The 23,436-nt window shown below is 43.9% G+C and overlaps 1 protein-coding gene and 1 pseudogene across 5 annotated transcripts in view; one reads left to right on the top strand and one right to left on the bottom strand.

The window, feature by feature from the left end:
* CACNA2D1 (calcium voltage-gated channel auxiliary subunit alpha2delta 1) overlaps positions 1-23,436 on the bottom strand; it is a 472,859-nt gene that overhangs the window by 211,801 nt on the left and 237,622 nt on the right. For all 5 annotated transcript variants that reach the window (XM_066634567.1, XM_066634568.1, XM_066634570.1 and 2 more), the window contains exon 5: positions 1,985-2,029. In XM_066634567.1, the coding sequence (XP_066490664.1) occupies positions 1,985-2,029 (45 nt within the window). The remainder of the gene's footprint in view (positions 1-1,984; positions 2,030-23,436) is intronic.
* LOC136657679 (5S ribosomal RNA) lies at positions 19,468-19,584 on the top strand (annotated as a pseudogene).

The raw sequence follows: 23,436 nt of genomic DNA, 5'->3' as shown, positions 1-23,436 counted from the left end.
GGGTGTTACCCGTATGCACAGTTTCACCTATCTGCATGGGGTATTCCCATGAATAAGGGGGCACACCTATATTTCACACCCAAATTCTAAACAATATGTACTAAAGTTCAAGCAAACAATTCACATACCATTTTGTGGACAGCATTAATACTGTTTTGCCTGGTTCAGAGAATATGCTCCCTGATTAAAGCCCTATACTGCTCTGGGCCAGGATATCTTAGAGACAGCCTACTCCCGCACAATCCGGCTCGCCCTCTCAGGTCATCAGAGAAGGCCTTTTTACAAGTGCCGCCAGCCAAGGAGGTCTGGGGGGCAGCTGCAAGAAATAGGGCCTTCTCGGTAGTGGCACCAACATTATGGAACTCCCTTCCCCTTGACTTGAGAATGGCTCCCTCTCTTGAGAGTTTCCGGCGAGGCCTGAAGACACTGCTGTTTACACAAGCCTTCTGATTCTTTGGCCTTTTTAACATTTTTTACACTTTTTGTAGTTTTTACAAAGTCTGATTCCTCTGTAACTTGCTCTTTTGTACTCTTTTTATTCTGTCTTTTAATCTGACTACTGTTTTTTAAGGTCGCTGTTAATGTGTTTTTAATGTTTTTATCTGCTATTTGTTTTAATTTATGTTTTTTAAATGTGTTTTTATATGTTGTTAGCCGCCCTGGGTCCCTTTTAGGGAGAAGGGCGGGATATAAATAAAGTTTATACAGCCTGTGTGGTCACTGGAGGTAGGCGGTTTGACTCTGTCAGCCCGCTTCTCCGGGGGCTGCATTGGCTGCCCATTCGTTTCCAGGCCCAATTCAAGGTGCTGGTTTTGACCTTTAAAGCCCTATATTGTTCTGGGACAGGGTATCTTAGAAATCGCCTACTTCCGTACAATCCGGCTCGTCCTCTTAGGTCATCAGAGAAGGCCTTTTTACAAGTGCCGCCACCTAAGGAGGTATGTGGGGCGGCGGCAAGAAATAGGGCCTTCTCAGTAGTGGCACCAACGTTATGGAACTCCCTTCCCCTTGACTTGAGAATGGATCCCTCTCTTGAGACTTTTTGGCGAGGCCTGAAGACCCTTTTGTTTAAACAAGTTCTGAGTTCATGGCCTTTTTAACATCTTTTCTATATCTTTTAGTATTTTTACAGGCTTGATTCTGCTATGATTTGCTGCATTTTGCTCTTTTTATCTGACTTTTTATCTGACTACTGTTTTTTATTGTATCTGTTAATGCGTTTTAATATGTTTCTTATTTGCTGTTAAATTATGTTTTTAATCTGTTTTTAACATGTTGTAAGCCGCCCTGGGTCCCTTTCAGGGAGAAGGGCGGGATATAAATAAAGTTGTTTATTATTATTATTATTGTACAAATACTCAGGAATCTTAGCTACATTACTTCCGGGTTAGGACTCACATTACCAAAAACTCACATTACCAAAAACTCTGGTCAACTCTTCTGCTTACAAAATGTTTGACAAAATGGTATGCAAGATAGGAGGAGAAAACACAAAGAGAGACAGATTACACTGCTAAGAACATTTACTACTGGTACTACACTTTTACATGGGCCCATTTTGGGGCAACTTTCTGTCCCCTTTCCCACATGCAGATGGCTTAGTCCATACTGGGAACTACCTATGAGTAGAAGTGAGGGGCCACACTATTCTACTGTCTTACAAATAAGCCAGGTAATTAAAACCTGGATTATTTCCTGCACAGCACACACACATTTTATTCCTTCAACTACTTCTGCAAACCCAGTTTTATTCAAGGCCTCCTGGAGAAAATAAATCATAGAATGCAACACAGCAGTCTAGAAATGTACTGGGAACCACTGGTATCATTTTGCATTGTCCCTTGAAAAAAATTTCAAAATAGTAGTTTAAATGTGTACACTTTAGGCATTAAGGACTGTATCATATAAGGGACACAGCATAAAATCTGAGCCTCTTTGGAAGCACTGGAAATTGTGTAGCTATATTTTTGCAAACGTTACTTACTTCATTCAGGTCATCTTTTGCATTGTAGTAGACAATATCATTAGGCTGCACAAAGGAGAGAAAAGAAGAAAAGGTTCAGTTCATTTAAAAAAAATCAGTTAAAACACCATAAACCAAAAGACAATCTAAAATCATTAATTATGAAACTGATGTTGAAATTTAATTTTGAAAGGTCACAATCCTAACCAACTTTCCAGGACTGGCATAAGGGCAATGCAACTCTGAGATAAGGGAACAAACATTACCTTACCTTGAGGAGGTCTCCATGACTGCTCCCCAACTGCAGGATACAGTATATGCCCCACTGGCACAGCTATGCCAGTCCTGGAAAGTTGGTTAGGATTGCGCCCAAACTCTTTTTGCACTTCTGATTATATCTATTCTGTTCCAGCAATGTGTGGCCTTAAATGTTAGCCATACTCATTTGATAGGTGAAGATAAGATTACTGTTTACAAATAATACTGTTCACATGGACTTTTATTACCAACCTCTCAACAATGGGTTTACCTCTGAACCTCCCTGTACCTCTTGGACGTGACCGGAAGAGCCTTCCAGTTGCGTCTAGGAGGGAGCCCTTCTGAGACTCGGAAGGCCTTCTGGGGAGGCTGCACAAAGCCTCCATGGGCTTCAGAAGGCCTGCCGAAGGTCTCCAAAAGGCACTTCTGGCTTCTGGTCAGGTGTCCAAGACATACAGGGAAGGCTGACCTGTGGATTCAATTATTTGTGGGTTTTGGTATCTACGGGGGATCGGAAACAGATCCCCCGCAGATATTAAAGTCCAACTATACTACATACAACATGAGGCAGCAGTAGTATAGTACTTATAATCAACATGAGCACACAAATGGAGATGGTCTAAGGCAACATATACTTTCAGCAGGATACTTTGGAAGAAGTACTTCCAAGTGCCTAATTCTGATTGCCTTAATGCAACGGTCTCCAAATTGGAGACCACTGCATGCCGCAAACAGTCTCCCCAGCATGACTGGAGTTTACCGTTCCACAGGGAAGCTTCCACTGTCACTGTTGATCACCCCCCATGTTTGCTCCACTCTGCCATGTCTGCCAAGAAATCCTGGAGCAGAGCCTGCTGGGGTAGCAGAACACAGAAGCAGCAGGGTGGAGCGAACGTGGGGGGGAGGGGCAATCGACAGCGACAATGGAAGCCTCCCCAGTGGAATAGTAATCTCCATTCACATAGGGGAGGGATTAGTGAGGGCACTGGATCTGGCCCACGCTGAAGCCCTGCCTTAATGGGACTATGATAAAATTAGTAGCTTGAAGGCTCTAATCAAATTATTGCTTTAAACCTGGGTCTAGCACTGAAACCATACATGCTGCTGCTAATGAAGATGATTAAAAATAAATAAGATGTTCCATTTTTTTTTTTTTTTTTGCAAATAGTGTGAATGTTTCTGTGCTGCTTTCCCTGTCTGTTAAACAGGATAATTAATGATCCACACATGGAGAGTATAAAAACTCAACAGTACACTATCTACTGTACTTTTCTTTAAAATTCAAAGTGTAAAGATTAGCTATACCAGGAGCAAATGAATTTTTATATAGTTTAAAAGAAAAATAGTGTATTGAAATAATATAAATGCACCTAGGCCTAACTCCACATATTTCAATCAAAATCCTTTTTTCCTCTCATTACTGCTGGCTTATACAAAATCCAGGCTGTTAAATCAGAGTTCGCTACTTGCAGATGTAAGTGAGGAAATTCCCATCTCTACTAGAAACCTGAGCTAATTGGCAATGTCAATTTATCTCTGTAACCTGGCCAGTCATACTCAAAAGAAGCAATTTACAACTTAGCATGCAGCTTGCCGGAAAAGATGAGAGCCAAAAAGTTTTAATTTCTTTTTAATCTTGTTATGCTGTGCACCTTTTGCACTGGTGTGATACAATCTCATCATGTGGTCCAGCCTTAAAGCATCGCATTATTGAATGTTCTTGCTCATTCTCAATAAGCACTAACTAGCATTTTTGAGGATATGGTTAAATATCACTGAGAGCATCTGAAGGTTTATTCTGAATATCTAACATGATAGGATGCTGAGGCAAAAGAGACTCCAGAATTGAGGCATTATTTCAGTCATAGCAGTTTATGAAGCTCTGGCCACTGTGTGCAATTCTCTCTCCTCCTATATTGATTACGTATTTCCTTCCACTTTGTAACTGCAAAGAGGGAAGGGTAGCATGTAGGATCAGCCAGGTCGGGCACTGGCTGAGGGCTATCAGAGAGTCTACATGACTGGCTTAACTCTTGAGCCCCCCAGGATGGGCAGCAAAGGTAATGAAAGTTGGCTGAGACACTCACAGGGCTGTTGTACCAGACACCTCCACCTACAAATGAAGATGTCTCCAAAAAAGCCTTGTATCATTGTGGAGTCTCTAGGATGTTGCCATTGGTGGAAGAAGCTGTTTTCTCCATCACATGCCATTGGTAAACTTAGAGGGGACACATAGATTGAGAGAACCAATGTAGGCTTGCATCAGGGATTTGCATTAGCTCATCCAGCAACCTGGCAGCGCCGAATGCCAATATGTCATCTTTTTACTGGATAGAAGTGTCATATCTTTTAACTGCTGCATTATCAATAATTACCACTGAAAATGCACAGGAACAGGAAAGTGGATTCAGGAAGCAAAACAAACAAGAAGTTCTGAGCAGTGGCAATCCTGGCCCTGCTACTGGCCAAGGTTACAACCGCAAGCAGCTGCCCCCCCAGTGGCCAAGCCACCACCACCTGCCTCCTTTCTGGAGACCCAGGAAGGCCGTGCACAGCCTTCCCAACCCTCCAAAGGCCTTGTAAAGCCCTCAGAGGAAACAGGAAGTGATGTTTTGGTGCCCTTAGCAGGCATTCTGAGGGTTGGGGAAAGGGTATCAAAACATCATTTCTGGTTTCCTCTGTGAAACCGGAAGTAATGTTTTTTTGGCCGTCTGAGGGCTTTACATGGTCTTAGGAGCGTCAGGGAGGCAGTGTGCTGCTTCCTTGGCCCTCAGAACACCTCTGGGCGAAAGGTCCTCAGGGGGCAGCCCTCAGATTGCATGCCGGCTGACTGAATGCTACAGAGGGCACTGTCCCCCCAAACCTGGTGCTCAGGGCATCTGTCCCCCTTGCCCCACCCCAGGTATGCCACAGGTTCTGAGGGAAGCCAAAAGGGTTTTTGATAAGACTAAGGGCACAATCCTAACCCACTTTCCAGCACTGACATAAGGGCAATGCAGCTCTGAGATAAGGGAACAAGCATTCCCTTACTTTGAGGAGGCCTCCATGAGTGCCATTCAACTGCAGGATGCAACACACATCCCATTGGCACCGCTATGCTAGTGCTGGAAGTTGGTTAGGATTAGGGCCTAATATGATCAAACCTAACATTATGACACACCAATGATTTTTTAAGCCCAAAATTGTCACTTCTGGCTAGTAGCAGATTTCCAAAGTTACAGGCAGTTCCTAGCTGTGCTGTCATAGTTTTCAACTGGAAGAGGCTCTAAGGTATTTGCACACCCCTGACTAACACTAAGGCCCAAATCCTAACCAACTTTCCAGCACTGGCATAGCGGTGCCAATGGGATGTGTGTTGCATCGTGCAGTTGAGTGGCACTCGTGGAGGCCTCCTCAAAGTGGGAGGAGGGGAGTGGGAGGCCAAAGTGGGAGGCCAATGGGACATGTGTTGCATCCCGCAGTTGGGTGTCACTCACGGAGGCCTCCTCAAAGTAAGGGAATGTTTGTTCCCTTACCTCGAAACTGCATTACCCTTATGTCGGTGCTGGAAAGTGAAACATCTCCTGACGTGAAGTGATGCAATGGCAGGGAAAAGTCACCTGTTGACTATTACTCATTGTGCAGCCTCTGTTCATAACAAGGATGACCACTTTGCAGGGATGGGAACTCAAGTCAGATGACTCAAATCCAAGTCACAAAACACGTTTTTTTCCTGACTCATTTACTTGAGTCCCCCATGTCGATGACTCGGCCATTGACTCGAGTCTGAGACCACCGACTCGGCACTCAGTCCCCACGCATGCAGACTCGAGCCTGTCCTTGTATGGCTGTGTTTGCTTACTTCGTTTGAAGCATGAAACACCTCATGGGGCCATCATTCAGATTGGGCAAGCAGCAGGAAAGTTCCAGTCAGGAGGCAGGGGTTAATGTGTTGCTTCTGCATTGAGCAGGTGGAGGGAGGTGGGAGCGGGCTCTCTTGTCAAACTCCGAACGATCATTGGATGAAGGATAGATGGTTTGATTTTTTTCTCTGGATGAGGGAGGGAAGAAGGAGGAGCCAAGGGGGATACTTGCCTTAGAATTGGCTGGAGAGGCCCGGGGTGGGGGAAAGATGCAGGGAAGCCAGGGGGGAGGCGGTTCATATCTATCACGCTTTCCTACTGCATGGCTCCTGTGGACTCCATTGTTACTTGGGCGGAGGAAGCCTCACTGAATGACCAGCGCAAATGGGACTGCTTCTGAGCAGAGCTGCAAAGGATTGGGTCATATTGGTAAGCCTCCCAGTTGCTGCACATAACCCTCCTCCCTCTTGCCACTTCTGCCCCAGCTGTCACACACTCCGTCCCACCCCCTCGCACCTTGTTTACAGATAGAATGGAGGCAGCAGGGGAGTGTTTAAAGAGAACTCTGAACACACACACACACACACACACACACCCTGGCAGCAGCTCTGTTTTTTTCCCATGGAGCCACACCTGGCTTTTTAAAAGGAAAGACTTGCACCTTGAATCTTTTTGAGTAGTCAAAACATTCTGGGAGACTAAGAAAGTCTCCCCGTTAGAACTCCTTTTGAGTCAAGTCGCGGGAAGCGGAGACATGAGACTCAACTTGAGTCACGCCACACTAGACTTGCCCATCCCTGCTACTTTGTAATCTACACACTGCAAATTACACTGCAGGACCTAGGAGTTCTCACTCCAGCTGCGGAAAAAAGGGTGTTTTGCATAAACTTTAGAGAAAATGCACCAACTTATATGAAGGCTGGAATATTTTGTATGGTCTGTTTACTCATCTGTTCCCATAGCCCTATCAATTAAGCTGAACCGAACAACAAACAAATGTAAATTGGTTTCTATATGCCAGGTAAATACTGCTCTTATTAAGTCTTGTAAGATACTTCACTTTAATATCTGCAACCAGACCCTTTGCCTCTCCTTGGGCAATTCTCTTTGTCAACAAAAACTCTGTTCTTAAGATTGTTATAGCTCAATATTAACTGGAGGAACCCCAAGGGGAAAGAAAATAAAATGATCCTACCTCACCTTTATTTCTTAACTTTCCTTTCCTCAATACAGTTGTTAGGGACAGTTGACTTCACACAAAACTCCCATTTTATACATAAATGTCTAACACTAGACAGAATTATGCAGAGGCATAGTTGACACCTGGGGCCCATAAATTTTTTGGCACATTTTTTTTCTGCTATGATCTTAAACTTTACATAGTTAGACTTTCACAGAGTTTTCCAAACCCCCTCCTCCTTTTCCTAGTTGCCAATCCTAACAAAATCCACAATTCACTTAATAAGCCTAATTAGTAATCCCTCCACTCAATGCCCCCTACTCATCTTCCTCCTTCCAACATAAGAAACTTTCTTCCCCCCCAATACTAGCCCCCCACAAGTTTCCCTCTCCATGATCCCACCCCCCAAAAGGTTCTCGGTGGGTCCACTTTAAAGTGAGGGGTTTACTTTAAAAGTCTTTGAAGCCAGTGACCAAAACCCAAACTTCCCACCAGTGGGAGCACTAGGGTTGGTGTCAACCAGTGTGGCAACTCATGATATCACCCCCCACCCCAATTAACTACATTTACTTTACTATATAACAATACAGGTCACCCAACAAATCACAAACCAACAATTAGTCAATTGATGACACTCGCACAACTGCACAGGACTTCTAGTTATTAGTTCTGATTATTGTTACTAAGAATATTTATGTCCCACTTTTCCACAAAAAGTTCACAGACAAAAATCAAATAACTAAATGGCTCTGTGTCCCAAAAGGGCTCACAAAAGATGCAGAACACCAGCAAACAGCCACTAGAAAAGACACTGTGCTGGCATGAAGAGGAACACTCACTCTCCCCTGCTAAATATAAGAGGAGCACAATGTGAAAAGGTGCCTCTTCACCCAGATAGAAGGGGTAACTTCTATCTATTTATTCTAGGTTAATAAATACTGTTAATAATAATAAGTGTTTTATGATACCTGGAAATGTATGCTGACTGATACTAACATCTTTTTTGTTCTTTACTGTGCCATAACACCACCTCATTGGCCATCAGAACAATCAGTCTCACTGGTCATTTTGAGTTAAGCAAATTCAAATTTTGTTACATAAGGTAGTTGTGTTTTCCTTTTCTGGTTACTGGGCTATAACTTTTAGTAGAATACAGATAATTCTACGTAATTTGTTTCATTACATTCTGCATTAAATTACCTATCAAATTCTATATAACATGATGCTAGCTATTATTTGTAAATTTTGGTCACTGGTGGTGTCACCACCACCCCGAGGGTGTCACCTGGTGCAGTTCACGTCCCCACCCCCTCTAGCTACACCACTGGAATTATGGCTATCTATGGAAACTAATCTGTGATAATAATTTTGAATGTTTCAGGAAACAACACAAACAAATCATTTTTTAAACCTACTGTAATGCCTTAATAGGGAAAAAAATGGCATCTAGATCCAGCACGGGCATGGGGGTAGGCAGTGCCAGTGTTAGAAGGCAGGTATATACCCATGCAAGTGCTGGGAACTCATGCACTCCCCAGAGGTCTCCAGTCAATCCTCCTCATGGCTATCATGGGATTTGCAGCTTAGGATTTACTGTGACTCTGTGTTTTAATATTGCACATTTTAACAGTCATGAGAACCATCACAGTCAATGGGATATTCTCCGAGTGAGTACAACCCCTATTGGCTTATGAGCAGGGGAGAGAGGAGCTAGGCCTCAGGTATATTCCCTTTTCCCATTTTCTCTTGACCGATAGCTCCCAGATGGTCTTCCTGCCACCTGAAACCTTTGCAAGTTAGAACGACAGGAGGCAGAGGAACTGCCCCACTCACTTACCTAGCCCAAGTAAGCTGGAATGAAGAAAGAAAATTTGCTGAGCTAAGGGTGGAGAGAGGCAAACTAGGTGAACCAGACAAATAGGGCAGAAGAGACACGGTAGAGAAGGGTTAACTTGTTGGGAGAGGAAAATGGGGCATGAATGTGCACAGGAGGGTTGGTTCAAATGGGATGAAGGGCATTGGAACCCTGGGGCCAACCCTGAGTGAGAGTCTTGTACAAAAATATGTCCTTTTTCTATTTAAAAAATGTTTTAAAATCTAATTGATATCTCCTCAAATACTTTTTTCCTTTCTATTAAAACACATACAGGGCTTTTTAAGTCAAAATGCATTTCACTTACTGCGGGAAAAATGATAATCAATATGGCCTTCCTCATTTCAAAAATTAACAAAATTTCAGTGTTAATATATATATATCAGCACAGGGCGCTAAAATCCTTCCAGTTTTTTTTTAAACAAACAGAGTGATTAAGGAAAGGAAAATACATTTTCTGAGAGGTGAATTCACACTAACCCACTCAAGTAGCAAATTCTTGAAAGTGGGGAAAACTCTGAAAGGCCCCCTGCCACAAAACTCACTGGGGGGCCAAAGTGACCTTCTCTCTTAATAACCTACTTGTAGTTGATCTGAGGTTAGAATAGGATGCATTCCCATGGCCAAGGCTGCCCTAAGTTCCTTGGATGAAGGATGATAGTTGAGACACAACATAATGAACAAACAAGGACCAGTGTTGCAGTAATTCAGTTCTAAGCTCTGTGATCCTCGCCCCGTTACAAATTCCCTATTAGCAGTGGCTCCGGTTTCATATTCATGTCACAAACACAGCTCTGTATACACTGTAAAAACTCATGGAGAGTAATTATTTGCTTTACCCATATTCATTGTCTGGATATAATGATGGGAAGTGGGAACATAATAAAGTAGGGAAAGCCCTGTGATGTCACCAGACGGTACTGCCCCATTTTCAGACTGCTGCATTTTGGCCATTAGAGCCACTATGAAACACAGCCTTATTGACAGCTTTAACTGGAGCAATTGTTCAATACTTCTTGCTTCTGCACTACTCTGAAGATTTGTTACGCATTCTACAATTAGGTTGATATCTAAGTGGAAATACCAATAAGATTGGGTAGCAAGGTAAATGTGCTAGGTATGGCTCCCAAATTCCTGAAGAATATCTGATTTTAGTAAATAGTCAACTTTACCACTTTAATTATAGACTATTTTATTTTGAGCATGATTATACCCAGCCACTTTCATAGCTACTTGAGCTGGCATTACATTTAGCTCATCAGTTTCATAGCTGGTCTGTCCATGAGGCAGCTCACTGAGGCAGTCACTCAAACAGGAGACTGGTAGGGGGCATCTGCCTCTGATCACCTGCCTTCACTATTCCTCTGCCAGCTCCTTTGATTTGAAAAGGAAGAGGGAACTGGGCAGGAAGCTCTAGCTTGCCACTTTCTCCTCCTTCACTCTTCCTCTTCCTCCACTCTTCCTCTTTTTGAATGCAAGCAGCAGGAGCAATGGTATAGTAAGGGGGGAAGGGGTCAACTGCCCTGGGTGACAGGGGTGCCTAACTGAGGCCTTTTGAGGCCTCAGAATTCTGCCAAAAGCCTTAGAATGGCACTTGCCGTTTTCACTAAATCTGGAAGTGCTTTCTCTAAGGTCTCTGGCAAGCTTTCTACAGCCTTCTGAGGCTGATGCAGGCCACGCAGAGCTTCCCTGGGCTCAGAAGGTCTGCCAGAGACCTCAGAAAGGCGTTTCTGGTTTTCGCTAAAACTGGAAGTGCCTTGAGGAGAAATGTTACAACATTTTGCCCGCAGATGTCAGATGGCATAGCTACACCATGGGCAGCCCAATCCTAACCCCAATGGAACAGGCAGACCAGCTGGCATGCCCCGTATCCAGCACAGGTTGAGGGCAAGGGGAACTGATTCCCTTTACCCCAGGTAAAGTAGCCAGATGGGGCTACTTGAATCTGCACCACCTAAAGAGGTGGTGCAGAATTGAACAGCCTGGTGCTGTGCTGAGTTGCCCAGGAGTGGGGTAAAATCTGGCCTGCCTGGCTCCACCTCCTACTCTGCCTCAGGCATCTCACAGGCCCAACCATTGCCCAATGCTCACTATCCCCCCACCCCAGAAAGCCTCCATTCTGCCACCTCCCCGCCCTTCCCAGAACCCTGTGCCGGCCTGACACGAACCTCCCTCTCTTTTGGTACAACGGGGATGGAGTTGACCTCCACAGATCCATGCACCAGCCTCCAGATACTTGAGGTGGTGCGAAAGTGCCTTACGGCACTTTTTTGACACCACTGGGCTGGCGCAGGGGACTAGCGCCAGCCCAAGGGCAAGTTGGGATTGCACCCTGAGCAGGACAAGTTGGGATAACAGTGGAGGTGATGGTTGGTGCACTGCCAGGCAATCTGTGTGAAGAACATTTGGTATAGCAAGTCACTATGCAGAGAGAAGCAACAGTGGCATTTGGTGCACCATCTTAGGCACTGGGAGGTCTTGAGCCAGCCTTAAGCAGTGAATCCAACTTTTTGTGCATCAGATCATGATCTCTATTTCCTTTGACTGAAAGTACCCTGATGTAAATGATAAAGAATATTTATTTCACAGCAATGGAAGATTCTTAATTTGCCTACTGGTATGCAATACCTTTTAAAATTTGATTTTTTCTGCTGGAATATGCAACAAGAAAAAGACAGAATAAACTCATTGCCATAGACAAGCATACTTACGTAGTGGCTAAACTGACAATCAGGACTTTGCTGGTTCAAATGAGCTGTGAACTTACAGAGCAGCTTCCACGAGCTCATGTTTCTCATCCTCAGCCCACTGTCCCATCTATAAGTTAACTGTTAGCATCAGTCTAGTTTTTTCAAGCATTCAGGCTGCCAGCAGCCTGCCTGAACATCACTATAAGCTTGAATGCTTACAGCGACCTGTATAAGCAAGAACATTTTCATCCCAGTAAGCCTTTCAACAAAGGGGGCGTGCAGGGGCTGCGTAGACAGGGTTTCCCCGCATCCATGCTTTCCTTATCTGCAGGAAGGCCCTGGAACAGATCCCACCTGTATATGTCAAATGATTGAGCAAATAGCCAAAGGCAAATTATAACTAAAAATATGGCTATTACTTTCTCATCACCATATAGATGGCTGGCTGATGCCTTGCCTGGATCTAGCTTCTTTTATCATGCAAGGATGAGAATTCATCACCTTTCCCCATACATAACAATTAACCTCCACCACAGATTAATTCATGTCAAAACAGTCACTGTCACAGTTAGCAGAGGTGAAGCCATGGCTTCTGTTCTAATATTTACATGCTAAACTGGCAAATGCCATAGTCTGGGCATGTTTTTTTTATGTATTAGTGTCATACAACAGGTTTTTTTACTTTGCAAAATTCCAAAGAAGAGTTTACGGGGTCAGCTGTCAAAAGCAATACAATTTTATAGTGCTGACATTTAAATCCTGTTACAATGCTTAGAATGAAATATTCTTATTGTATCAATGATCAACTGTCTAGACCAGAGAATGGTCTGAGGGCACATTATTGTTACAGATGAGCAGGATTCAATCTGGCCAGTACTTGATGCCCAGGAGCCACTACTACATAAACCACCCTGAGCTGCATGGAAAGCTAGCATGTTATAAAAAAAATAACCAATATACTCATATACTAACACTGATACGCCATCTGGATGACATTTGATTTGGATTAGGCCCTACCAATTACCTTCTATTATTTCAAAAGCAGGGAGGATCTGCCCTTCACATTTGCATGTTCAAGATTCTTAGAACTGTATATTTCTGGGAGGGAGGGAATACCAACTTAGCAAAATAAAATCAGTAGAAAAGGAAAATGGAATGGGTAGAGGAAATCTATTTATAACTAATTAACCTCTAAATCACTCCATGATATCTGTTTAGTTAAAACACTTATGCATGCTTGCCTCTGTTAATTAGAGTCTATTAATGGAATTTGTATTTCTTTACTTAACAACTCAACAATGAACTAAATTGAGATTAAAGAACCAATTCCATGAAACTTTCTGACTGTTTTTTCATCTAGTATTATTATATTTCAATACAAACCGCATTCTTGGAAAAGAATTTCAGATAAATCTTGTTGTTGTTGGCAACCTTCAGTCTCGAAAGACTATGGTATCGCACTCTGAAAGGTGGTTCTGGAACAGCGTCTAGTGTGGCTGAAAAGGCCAATTCGGGAGTGACAATCCCTTCCACAATGGGAGCAAGTGCAGTCTGTCCCTGGTCTGTCTCCCTGGCTATGGGCCTTCCTTCTTTGCCTCTTAGCCTCAGACTGTTGGCCAAGTGTCTCTTCAAACTGGGAAAGGCCATGATGCACAGCCTGCCTCCAAGCAGGCCGCTCAGAGGCCAGGGTTTCCCACTTGTTGAGGTCCACTCCTAAGGCCTTCAGATCCCTCTTGCAGATGTCCTTGTTTCGTAAGATAAATCTTATGTGGCTGCCAAGCTGAGAGTGCAGTGGCCCTGGTGCAATGTAAGTTAGATCTTATGTGCCATCTTGGTGGAGAGGCTGGTGGAGAGGTGTGAGAGCTGTTATGCTTCCACACTTATACAGGCTACTGCACTGCTGCTCCCTATGGATCCATGCCAGCTCTGTTGCCGGCATAAAGCTTTGCAGTCTTCGGGACCTTGTCTGTCTCGGGAAGGTAATTTGGGATCCATTATATCCCAACTCTACCATGTCCTGCTTTCCTCCCTGCTGTAGGTTAGTTGTGCTGGTAGCGAGTCTGAATCCCATTAGCAGAGGTGCATGGCTTTCCTGTTGCTGTGCTGGTGTCTGTGGAACACCTAGTGTCGGAGGAACTTCTGCACTGGCGGGATTGTATTTGCACTGGTGTATGTGGGAGTATGCTGGCATTTCCCATGGTTAAGATTGGGCTTCAGAGGGTTCAATAAGAATTATGCATCATATTGGGCCCAGAATAATAGCCATGGTCAAAAGTACAAAACAAAATTGGTTAGCAAATTAGATAATTCAATACCAACATCTGAAACTCAAAAATATCATTGGAATACCATCATTTGTATTATAGACGCTTACTGCAAACAGAGATTTGTTCTAGACTGAAACCACAATTATAAAAATGATGCTATCAACCTGCAGTGCTGATATCATATAAATATATTATCAGAATTTGAGACTTCCTTGTACTTGCAGGTGTTTCAAGAAGTCAAGCTCTCTTCTGCAACTGGGCTTAGGTTCTTAGGGCACAATCCAGACAATGGGCTGGAGCAAAACTCTTGCACCAGCCGAGGAGGGCCGCACACACGCCATAAAGCATGTTTGCTTCTCCTCAGGAGTAAGCCGCGCCGGTGCACGGAGGTGTGCCGGCACATGGAAGCTGAATCCAGCCTCTGTGGTGGCTTACTCCATGAGCCTTGTGTCAGCCCAACTGGGCCAATGCAAGGCTCTGGGGTGGGTGGGGAGGAGATGGGAGGGAGGCGTGCCTGGGCGGGGGGAGGGTGGGCGGTGGACAACCTCAGAGGTGGGCAGGCGGGGAGTGGGAGGTGGAGCTGGAATCCAGCAGTAATGCCGAATCCCAACCCCTGTTCCCAGACTCAGCTCTCCACGGACTTGCGCCACCTCAGGAGGTGGTGGAAGTCTGAGGAGACCCCTAGGGGTCAGTGTGCTTTACCCAGAGGTTAGGGGAAAAGTTTCACCTTGCCTCTGGCTGAGCCGCTTTGGGCCCCTATTCTGCGCTGGATACAGTGCAAGCCTGTTGGCTTGCCTGTTCCAGCACAGGGCAGGATTGTGCCCTTAGGCACATATAAATTTTAGGTAGTACTTGAGTATGTTTTCAGCCTCCAATATCAGGTTTGTTCCTTTCCACTCCACTATTACTTCAGAGCTTTAGAAACAAAACTACTATGGGAGGTTGCTAGCTCATCCCCGTTTTGTGACTTTAAATTCCGGTATAGCCCTGTTTTCCACTCTTTAAAGCTTTGGCTGCTAAGCTCAGCTGGATGGTATGAAGATTGGCTGCTCCAGGCTCCTACAAGCTTCTGTCTGAGTACGATGCTCAATAACAGAATCCCTGACTCTAGCTGTTGTACTTCCATAACTCTTATGCCTCCATAACGATATCTGGCCTTTCCCCCATTGCTTGTCTTCATACAGGTGGATTGGGTTACTGTTTCACATAACACTCTAACCTATCTCAAACAGTTCTTTGCTTGAACAAAGCAAGGCTGCTGTGAATACTCATTATTCAGACCTGCAGGGAAGTGTTCTGGAAAAGGTTTCTGAGAAGCCATTGCACAATCACAGGAAAAGAAAATAAGCAGTGACATGTGCAAGATCTCGAGCCAATTAAATCAAGTGAAAGTTTAAACATGCTCTGCTTAAAAAGAGCCCACACAGTTCACAACAGCAAATCAGAGCCATGCTTAATGGAGAACGACTTTGAGGAACTTCCCTATAGACAACTAGGCAATCAATGCATTAAAATGTATAATTAAGCCATATTCTTTTATAAAAGGTGTTTTTATTCTAAAAAAAAAAAAACTATAGATATTATATGTAAGGAAAAACAACAACAAAGAGCTCCATTGTTCTCAGAACCTTTAAAACAAATCAAAAACTATATGCAGAAGTAGTGGCACACTACTGGCTCCCAGGGCAATGCCTGACATCATGACGCCACACACAGTCATGACATCATCAGCGAGCTCCCACTCCAACTGTGATTTCGCCTGACCGGATGCCGACAGGGCACATGTGCTCTGCTTCTCCGATGGGAAAGCAGTTGGAGAGTGAGGGCGTGCTTGGCAGCTGGCCAGGCAATTTTGCCTAATTGGTTGCCGAGAAAGCACATGTACTCCAACTGCTTCCCAATGGGGAAGTAGTTGGAGCACATGCTCTGGTGCCCCCCCTTCAATGGTGCCTAGGGCATGCACCTTGTTTTGCCACAGGGGCAGTACACCTCTGTGCAGAAGTGCTAGGATCAGAGCTAACATACAACCCAGCAAGCAAGGGACAATGCAGAAAATCCTGCCCTCAAAGAAATTTCACATCAATTTCTGTAGCAGAGTATACAAAAGTGAGAAGCTATTTTGTGATGCTTTGGAAATATTTATGCAATCAAAGGGGAGGCAGTACACATTCCTAACAGCATGTCTTTGGGCTTGGTCTACCTCAGTTATCTTCTGCCACTGATGAGGACAAAGATTACTGTTCTGCCCTTTATAATTGGATTATAACACCTCTCAAAGGTTCACCGCATGAAGGTCAGACCTAGTTATCACTGTCACCAGAAAGCACCTGCTTGAAATTATTATTGGTTTATACTCATACAGCACCAGTCACACAGCTTGTGTTTTATAGAGTATAGTTTGGAAGTTAAAAAGAAAAAAGAAAAAAAGAAATAGGACCTTTCCCTTTAGGGTTTATATTTTGAAATTATGTATGTGGTTATGGTTGCCATAATGAGTACATCCCAAGCCCTGAGATTTCTGAGGCAATAGTCTAGTGATGTCACAAGACTGCCAACCCTTTAAAAATGTGAGGGCAAAGCTCAATGATCAAAGGACAGAAGTCAGTGGAGGTAAAAAAAAGAAAAAAAAGATGGCCTATTTAAACTTTGCTATGCATCTGCCTGAGGAAAAGCAAAATCAAAAGTTGGGGAAACAGGAAAATCAACAAAGAGCTTTGTGACAACTAAAGACTAACAAAATTACTTTAGCATAAGCTTTTGTGTATGAAGAAAAATTATCCATAGGTAGCTATATATACACACCGGAGGATAGCAAAACAGAAAAGAAGGTGTAAAATGTGGAGTCACAGCATTATGGAATGGGAGAGGTGAGGTCAGTATCAGTGGCTATTACAATACAAAGGACAGTGACAATTCACAACAATAGTACATAAGAACATAAGAACAGCCCCACTGGATCAGGCCATAGGCCCATCTAGTCCAGCTTCCTGTATCTCACAGCGGCCCACCAAATGCCCCAGGGAGCACACCAGATAACAAGAGACCTCATCCTGGTGCCCTCCCTTGCATCTGGCATTCTGACATAACCCATTTCTAAAATCAGGAGGTTGCGCATACACATCATGGCTTGTACCCCGTAATGGATTTTTCCTCCAGAAACTTGTCCAATCCCCTTTTAAAGGCGTCTAGGCTAGACACCAGCACCACATCCTGTGGCAAGGAGTTCCACAGACCGACAGTAATAGTTAAGGCTGTGATAAATTCAAGTACTAAGGAGGAACAGTGGTTGCCTATAAGAACCAAAACCTATGAACCAAAGGGTCATAGAATGTGAGAAATACAGAGGGTGACTCTTCCTACATGAAGCCAAATATATGCTATCAAGAAGAACTAAGAGTCCAATCCTATCCAACTTTCCAGTGCTGATGCAGCTGTGCCGACAGAGCATGCTGCATGCTGCAATGAGGTCATGGAGGCCTCCTCAAGGTAAGAAACATTTGTTCCCTTATCTCAGGGCTGCATTGTAGCTGCATCAGTGCTAGAAAGATGGATAGGGTTGGACCCTCACAGCCCAATCCGAACCTGCCCTGGAGCAAGCAGGCCGTCAGGATTGGGGCCAAAAGCGGCCCAGCGTAGGGAAAGGGAAATTGCTTCCCCTTTCCCCAGGTAACACCACAGCAGTCCCAGTGGGATTACACCTCAAGAGGTGGCGCAGATCCAAGCAGAGCTGGCAGCCCCAGGCTGCCTAGGAACAGGGATAGAATCTGGCATGTACCAGATCTTGGCTTGGCCCTAAGTCAACCCCCGCCCGCCCATGGGCCAGCCTGCCATTTGCCCTCCCCACCCCAAAATGCCTAACTGGCAACCCCATTTGTAGGAGGTGGCAACCCCCCTAGTTTGCTACTAGCTTAAGAATCCCTCATTTTTTTCCAGGCATCTCATCTAGCTGTCTACTCAAACTAGACAATACTTCCAGCAGTACAGTGCAATCCTATGCATATCTGCCCAGAAGTCTCATTGTATTCTGTGGGGCTCACTCCCAGGAAAGTGTGTATAGGATTGCAGCCTAAGGAACCAATCCTATCCAACTTTCCAGCCCCGATGCAGCTACAGTGCAGCCCCAAGATAAGGGAACAAAAGTCTTGTCACCTTGAGGAAGCCTCTGTGACTGTCCCTCTGCTGCAGGATACAATGCACGGCCCATTAGCTCAGCTGCACTGAAGCTGGAAAGTTGGATAGGATTGGACCCTTATGCTGATAAGCAGTCTCGCTCAAACTCATGAGCACAGTAAACCCCATCATGGATATTTAGAGTACTTATTAATCATGAACCATAGTCAGCAGAACATCATAAACTAAGCATCATCTAAGTTTATGCTGGATTTTTTCAAATAATAAAAAGACAGGTTGCAACATTTTGCTCTCTAGTGCAATAACTCCTTGCAGAAGGAAAGAAACAGGCCACTCCTTTGACCATGGACCACTGAATAGGCAACCTCGTCATTCATTTTCCCAACTCCTATGAAGATACATCCCTTTGATATAACTTAATTTGCAAAGTGCTGTGCCAACTCTTTATGAGGTAGGCAGCCACCTACTTCATTAGATGTATTTAATCTTCTGGAATTTGTCCTAATTGACTTTCCTCACAGAAAGGAGGGAACCACAGGCATCATTTCAGTTAGCAATGCCGCTGGGCCTTCACTTGTTCCAACTCACAGAGGCAGTGTGATAAAAATATATATTCAAGCATGATGTCAATTCCAAAATCTACTCTAATAATAAAACTCACTCAGGCCCTACAATGGGGCTCCTCCAGTCTGCACCAGTTATATTATCTGCACCATCTTTTCTAAGCCTTTTCTGTTTTGTCTGCACAGGCTTTTTGTCAGTGCCAGCACTAGGCTTGCATAGGATTGTGTCCCAAGTGTATAGGAAAGGGTAGTGCACTAGCCTAGACAAGTCTGTGCCAGCCTTTCAGCCTGACACGGAGCATAGGATCCGGCAGAGGCGTCCTCTGCCACTCCCACCCCCCCATCTGGGCCCGATCCTCCTCTCCCTGCCTAGTTCCACCCTCCACATGCTCTCCCCCTACCCCAAAATACCATTCTGCTGCCTGGTGGTCTTACCTGGCTCCGGCAGTGGTAAAGTGCCCTCTGCTCAGCACTGAGGCCCAGCACAGCACGTTTCACTTAAACATGCTCTATGGCATGTTTACGGCACCCAGCACCGGCACTAGGCTTGCATAGGATTGTGTCCCAAGTGTATAGGAGAGGTGAGTGCACTAGCCTAGACAAGCGTCTGGTTTTGATACATAGTCACATGCCATGGTTCTCTTTGGGTTCTGCAGAGACAAATGTTATACCTCAGGAGAGTTTATCTCCTAGGCAGCCAGACAGCAACTGTTACCCTGCACATGCTCAATCTCGTCTGATCTCGGAAGCTAAGCAGGGTCAGGCCTGGTTAGTACTTGGATGGGAGACCGCCTGGGAATACTGGGTGCTGTAGGCTTATACCATAGTCTTTCGAGACTGAAAGGTTGCCAACAGCCAGCATTCCCGCGTACATGAAGAAACTCTCCTGGGTTCAGTGTGTGCCTCTTCAGGCAAATGCAACCCCAGGAGAGCAGGAAGGTTAGGCGACATTGCAAGCGTGCTGACATTGGGGCATGGCTTGAGAGTGTGCTCTGTTCCACCGTACCTGGATACACTTTGGCTAATGTTTATAGTGCCTGATGAGGGCTTCAATTTCAGTCAAATCTTGATGACCAAAGCAAAAAAGATACATGAACAGGAATAGCTGAGAAAGACAGCTGATAGAGATGGGAGGAAACCGTCTTGTTTTTCTCGCGAATTTCAGTGTTTTCCAAAAGTTAGAAGTGCAGAAAGCGGTGTTATGTGTTTTTATTCAAAATTTACATTAAAATTATGAATTATAATCACTTTAAAAGTGTACTAGTTAGGTAATGTTGGTAATATAGTGTCAGCAGATGCAGCCACAGTAATTACCCATGCACCCCATTGTTAAAAAAAAATAGCAGAGGTGGGAAAAAACTGTGATAACAGTATAAAAACATAAGACCACTTTTTACTGCAAAAACAAAAGAACACCATATTATTTAGTTTTAATTTATTATTTAATGGAGGACAGCTGATATGTGGAAGTGATTTGAATCTATTTGTGTCAGTGGCGACATGGAAGCATCACTTCTCTGGGCCTCCTAACGCCTTATAAGGCATTAAAAACATCACTTCCGTTTTATCATAAAACCGGAAGTTGCAGGATTTTATTTTATTTTATTTTATTTGCCTTTTAAGCCATTCTGAGCCTGCAGCAGCCATGGACAGTCATGCCCAGCCTCTGTGGGCCCCAGAAGACCCTCTGTAGCAGAGGGGAGCTCAGCTCTCCTCGCCTCCAAGGTGGTGAGCAGGGGACAGCCACGAATGAGTGAAACCGCGAATACAGGATCCGCAGATACAGCTATGCGAATTGAAATTGTGCACACTGGTCAGCAAGCAAGCCAAACAAGAGGTGAAGGGTAGCCTCAACCCGGTATACTCATGGAGGAATGGTCTATCAGTGGCATTTAGTCAAAACAACCACACACCACCTCCAGCTTCAGAGGTATTGTGTCTCTGAATTTCAGTCGCAGGGGATATTTGCATGGCAGAAGGAGACTGTTTGCCTGCATGTCCTGCTTGCCGGCTCCCCAGAGGTATCTAGTTGGCCACTGTGGGAAATAGGATATTGGACTATAAACTGACCGATACAGCAGAGTTCTTATGTTCAGTGAATGTCACAGTAGCAGCCCAGAACAGCAGCCGTTGTTATCTCCAACAGCAAAACCCAACCCTCTATCTAACCAAGGCCTCTCTGATTAATGCTGTCTTATGCAAGGCACTGTTTTCTCTCATTATAAGCAATAAGCTGCTCCTCCCTATCAATACATCTAGTTCTCATTGGAATATGTACTGTTATTTAATAGTACTAGGACAATCAATTGGTTAAGAGAGAGCCTATCAGTAAACACACACACACACACACACACACACACACAGAGACTCTAATCTTTTACAGCCCCACTTTCCAGACTACAGCTGCACTCCAGGCATCAGCTCTCAACAACCTGAAATAGCTATTAAATCTGCAGCTCCATCTGGAATGGAAAATGGCAGATAAAATAATTAGAATCTTACAGCCGCGTTAAGAGGTCTTCGGAGGTGCTTAGGAAGGCGGGAGAGAGAAGCCATCAGTTTCCTGTAAGCTTCTGTTAACAATGCAGTATGTTCATTACACAAGGCCAAAGTACCTGTGAGGTGCTAATTAACTGCATACCATCATGCATTTTGTTTTTAATAAAACACTGTTTGTTCAGGGGGGGGAAAGGATCGTTAGCCTTAAAAGGATAAATGCATCTCTGTTTTCTTCCAACAGTGTCTAAATGGCATAAAAATTGAAGTAATGCAGGACCTAGTTTCTTCCTTTCAGGAACGGTGTGATTTCTAATTAGTTCTATGATCAATATTCGGAGGTGCTCCATGATCCTAGTTCACACATCTAATTTTCAAACTAAAACTGAAGGGCTAAAAACTATGGTGATGCGCAACAGGCACATTTATAAATGCCATACGGACATGCTGCCCTACCAGTGAATCTCTGTTTTGAATGAACTGGATTTTGTTTCCCTGTGTAACCATTTGTATTGAAAGTTGTATATTTAATTTGCATAAATTAAGAAACGAGGCATGTTTCGAAGACCCCAAAAGGACGAAAACATATTTGGAATCCGCAGCCGTCGGTATCCTCCTTTGCAGCCCTCTGTAACACTTTCCTTTATCACACAGAAACAAATACAGAGGGTGCACATAGCTTATCAGGAAGTCTGCAGTGTCAACTAAAAAAAAAAATGAAGTTCAAAATTGTAGAGCCAGACCATCAGGTTATTGAAATAATAGTAACCACCCTGGTTTCTGCCAGGCTCTGATTTGTTTCATGACACTACTGAAATGTTATGTCCACTTTTCCTCAATTCACTGTACCCATAACAAGCACATGTTTAATATATGAAGTAAGCCTATGTCTGTCCACCTACAGAACTGAAACTTAGTGCTTACTCCAGAGTAATTTACAGTGTGGGTTCACAGGAGCAATTTCCATGGAAACTCAGCTGCTTGTAAAGTTTTTATATTAAAAAAAAAAAAGAGGGATGAGAATTTTTTTAAAAAGAAAATTAGATGATAGCATGTTTTCCTAGAAGGCAGCTTCTTTACCACTACTGGACTGAATGCACAGCTGCAGGGAAGTTCTGGGTGAATTTATAACATCTTCTCAGTTTCTGCAAGACCACATGGAAGCCCAGTCTGGTCAATATCCTCTATGAACTGAGTGCATGCCCTTGAATAGTTCCCAGAGTTCTGTTCAACACGCACATGTTCCTTAACAAATAAGTCATTTTGGAAAAAGTTTCCTAAAAGGAGAATATGGATCATAGCAAAAATAGGAGCATGAATACTGTAAGTATAGGGTTCACTTTTATCCACGGTTTTGGAATCCGAGGGCAGAGCAGGAACATATTCCCCACAGGTATGGGAGGGTGTCTGTACTTGCAAAAATCTCATTGAAAAATAGATTTATCTTCAGCCTTCCTATGTAAACCACCTTGAGCCTATTGAGGAAGGTGTTATATAAATATTGTCAGAAATAAATAAAATATTTGGTTAAGGAAGTGTTACCGTTGCCATGCCATGCTGTGATTAAGTGATTAACATGATCTACATATTAGACGTTGAAATATACCAAGACGAAAGCCTGTATCTGCATTTGAATTCCACAGTGAAGAGAACTTTGCTTCCTTTCATCTGTTCTCCTCTTACTCATTATAGAGGTTTTTGATTGTGTGTTTCTTGCCCCCCAAAGCTTTGCGTTTCAATTTGTTCAGACCAAAAAACAGAGAACAAAACCAATACTCCAGCTGATGAAAGACTTTAAAGTAACCTTTTAAAAAATAAATTCCATTTCAGTTAGCTCCAGGGATTCAGGTATCCAAGACAAAGGGTCAAATAACTGAAGCCTTCCAAGGACTAAACATTGCACTAAAGCACAGTAGTACACTCAAAGGAATGTATTTAGGGGGAATACTACTGAATATCAACAATATATTTTCTCTATTGTGCACATGGCTTTTAGAGCTTCTACAAGAACAACAAAAGCCCAAGGCTGCCTTGCCAGGGAGGATGTGGTTCAAAGTTGGCACAGGCAGATGTTTTCATGTGTTTGCCAGGAGCCAAAGTGACCAAGATGCCCTCAGTAGCGCCAGTACACATCTCAATACTACTGATTAGCTATTTATCTGCAAACGTGACT

The sequence above is a fragment of the Tiliqua scincoides genome, chromosome 7 (assembly GCF_035046505.1).
Source record: "Tiliqua scincoides isolate rTilSci1 chromosome 7, rTilSci1.hap2, whole genome shotgun sequence".
Taxonomy (NCBI): Eukaryota; Metazoa; Chordata; class Lepidosauria; order Squamata; family Scincidae; genus Tiliqua; species Tiliqua scincoides.
This window is presented reverse-complemented; position numbering and strand designations above follow the sequence as displayed.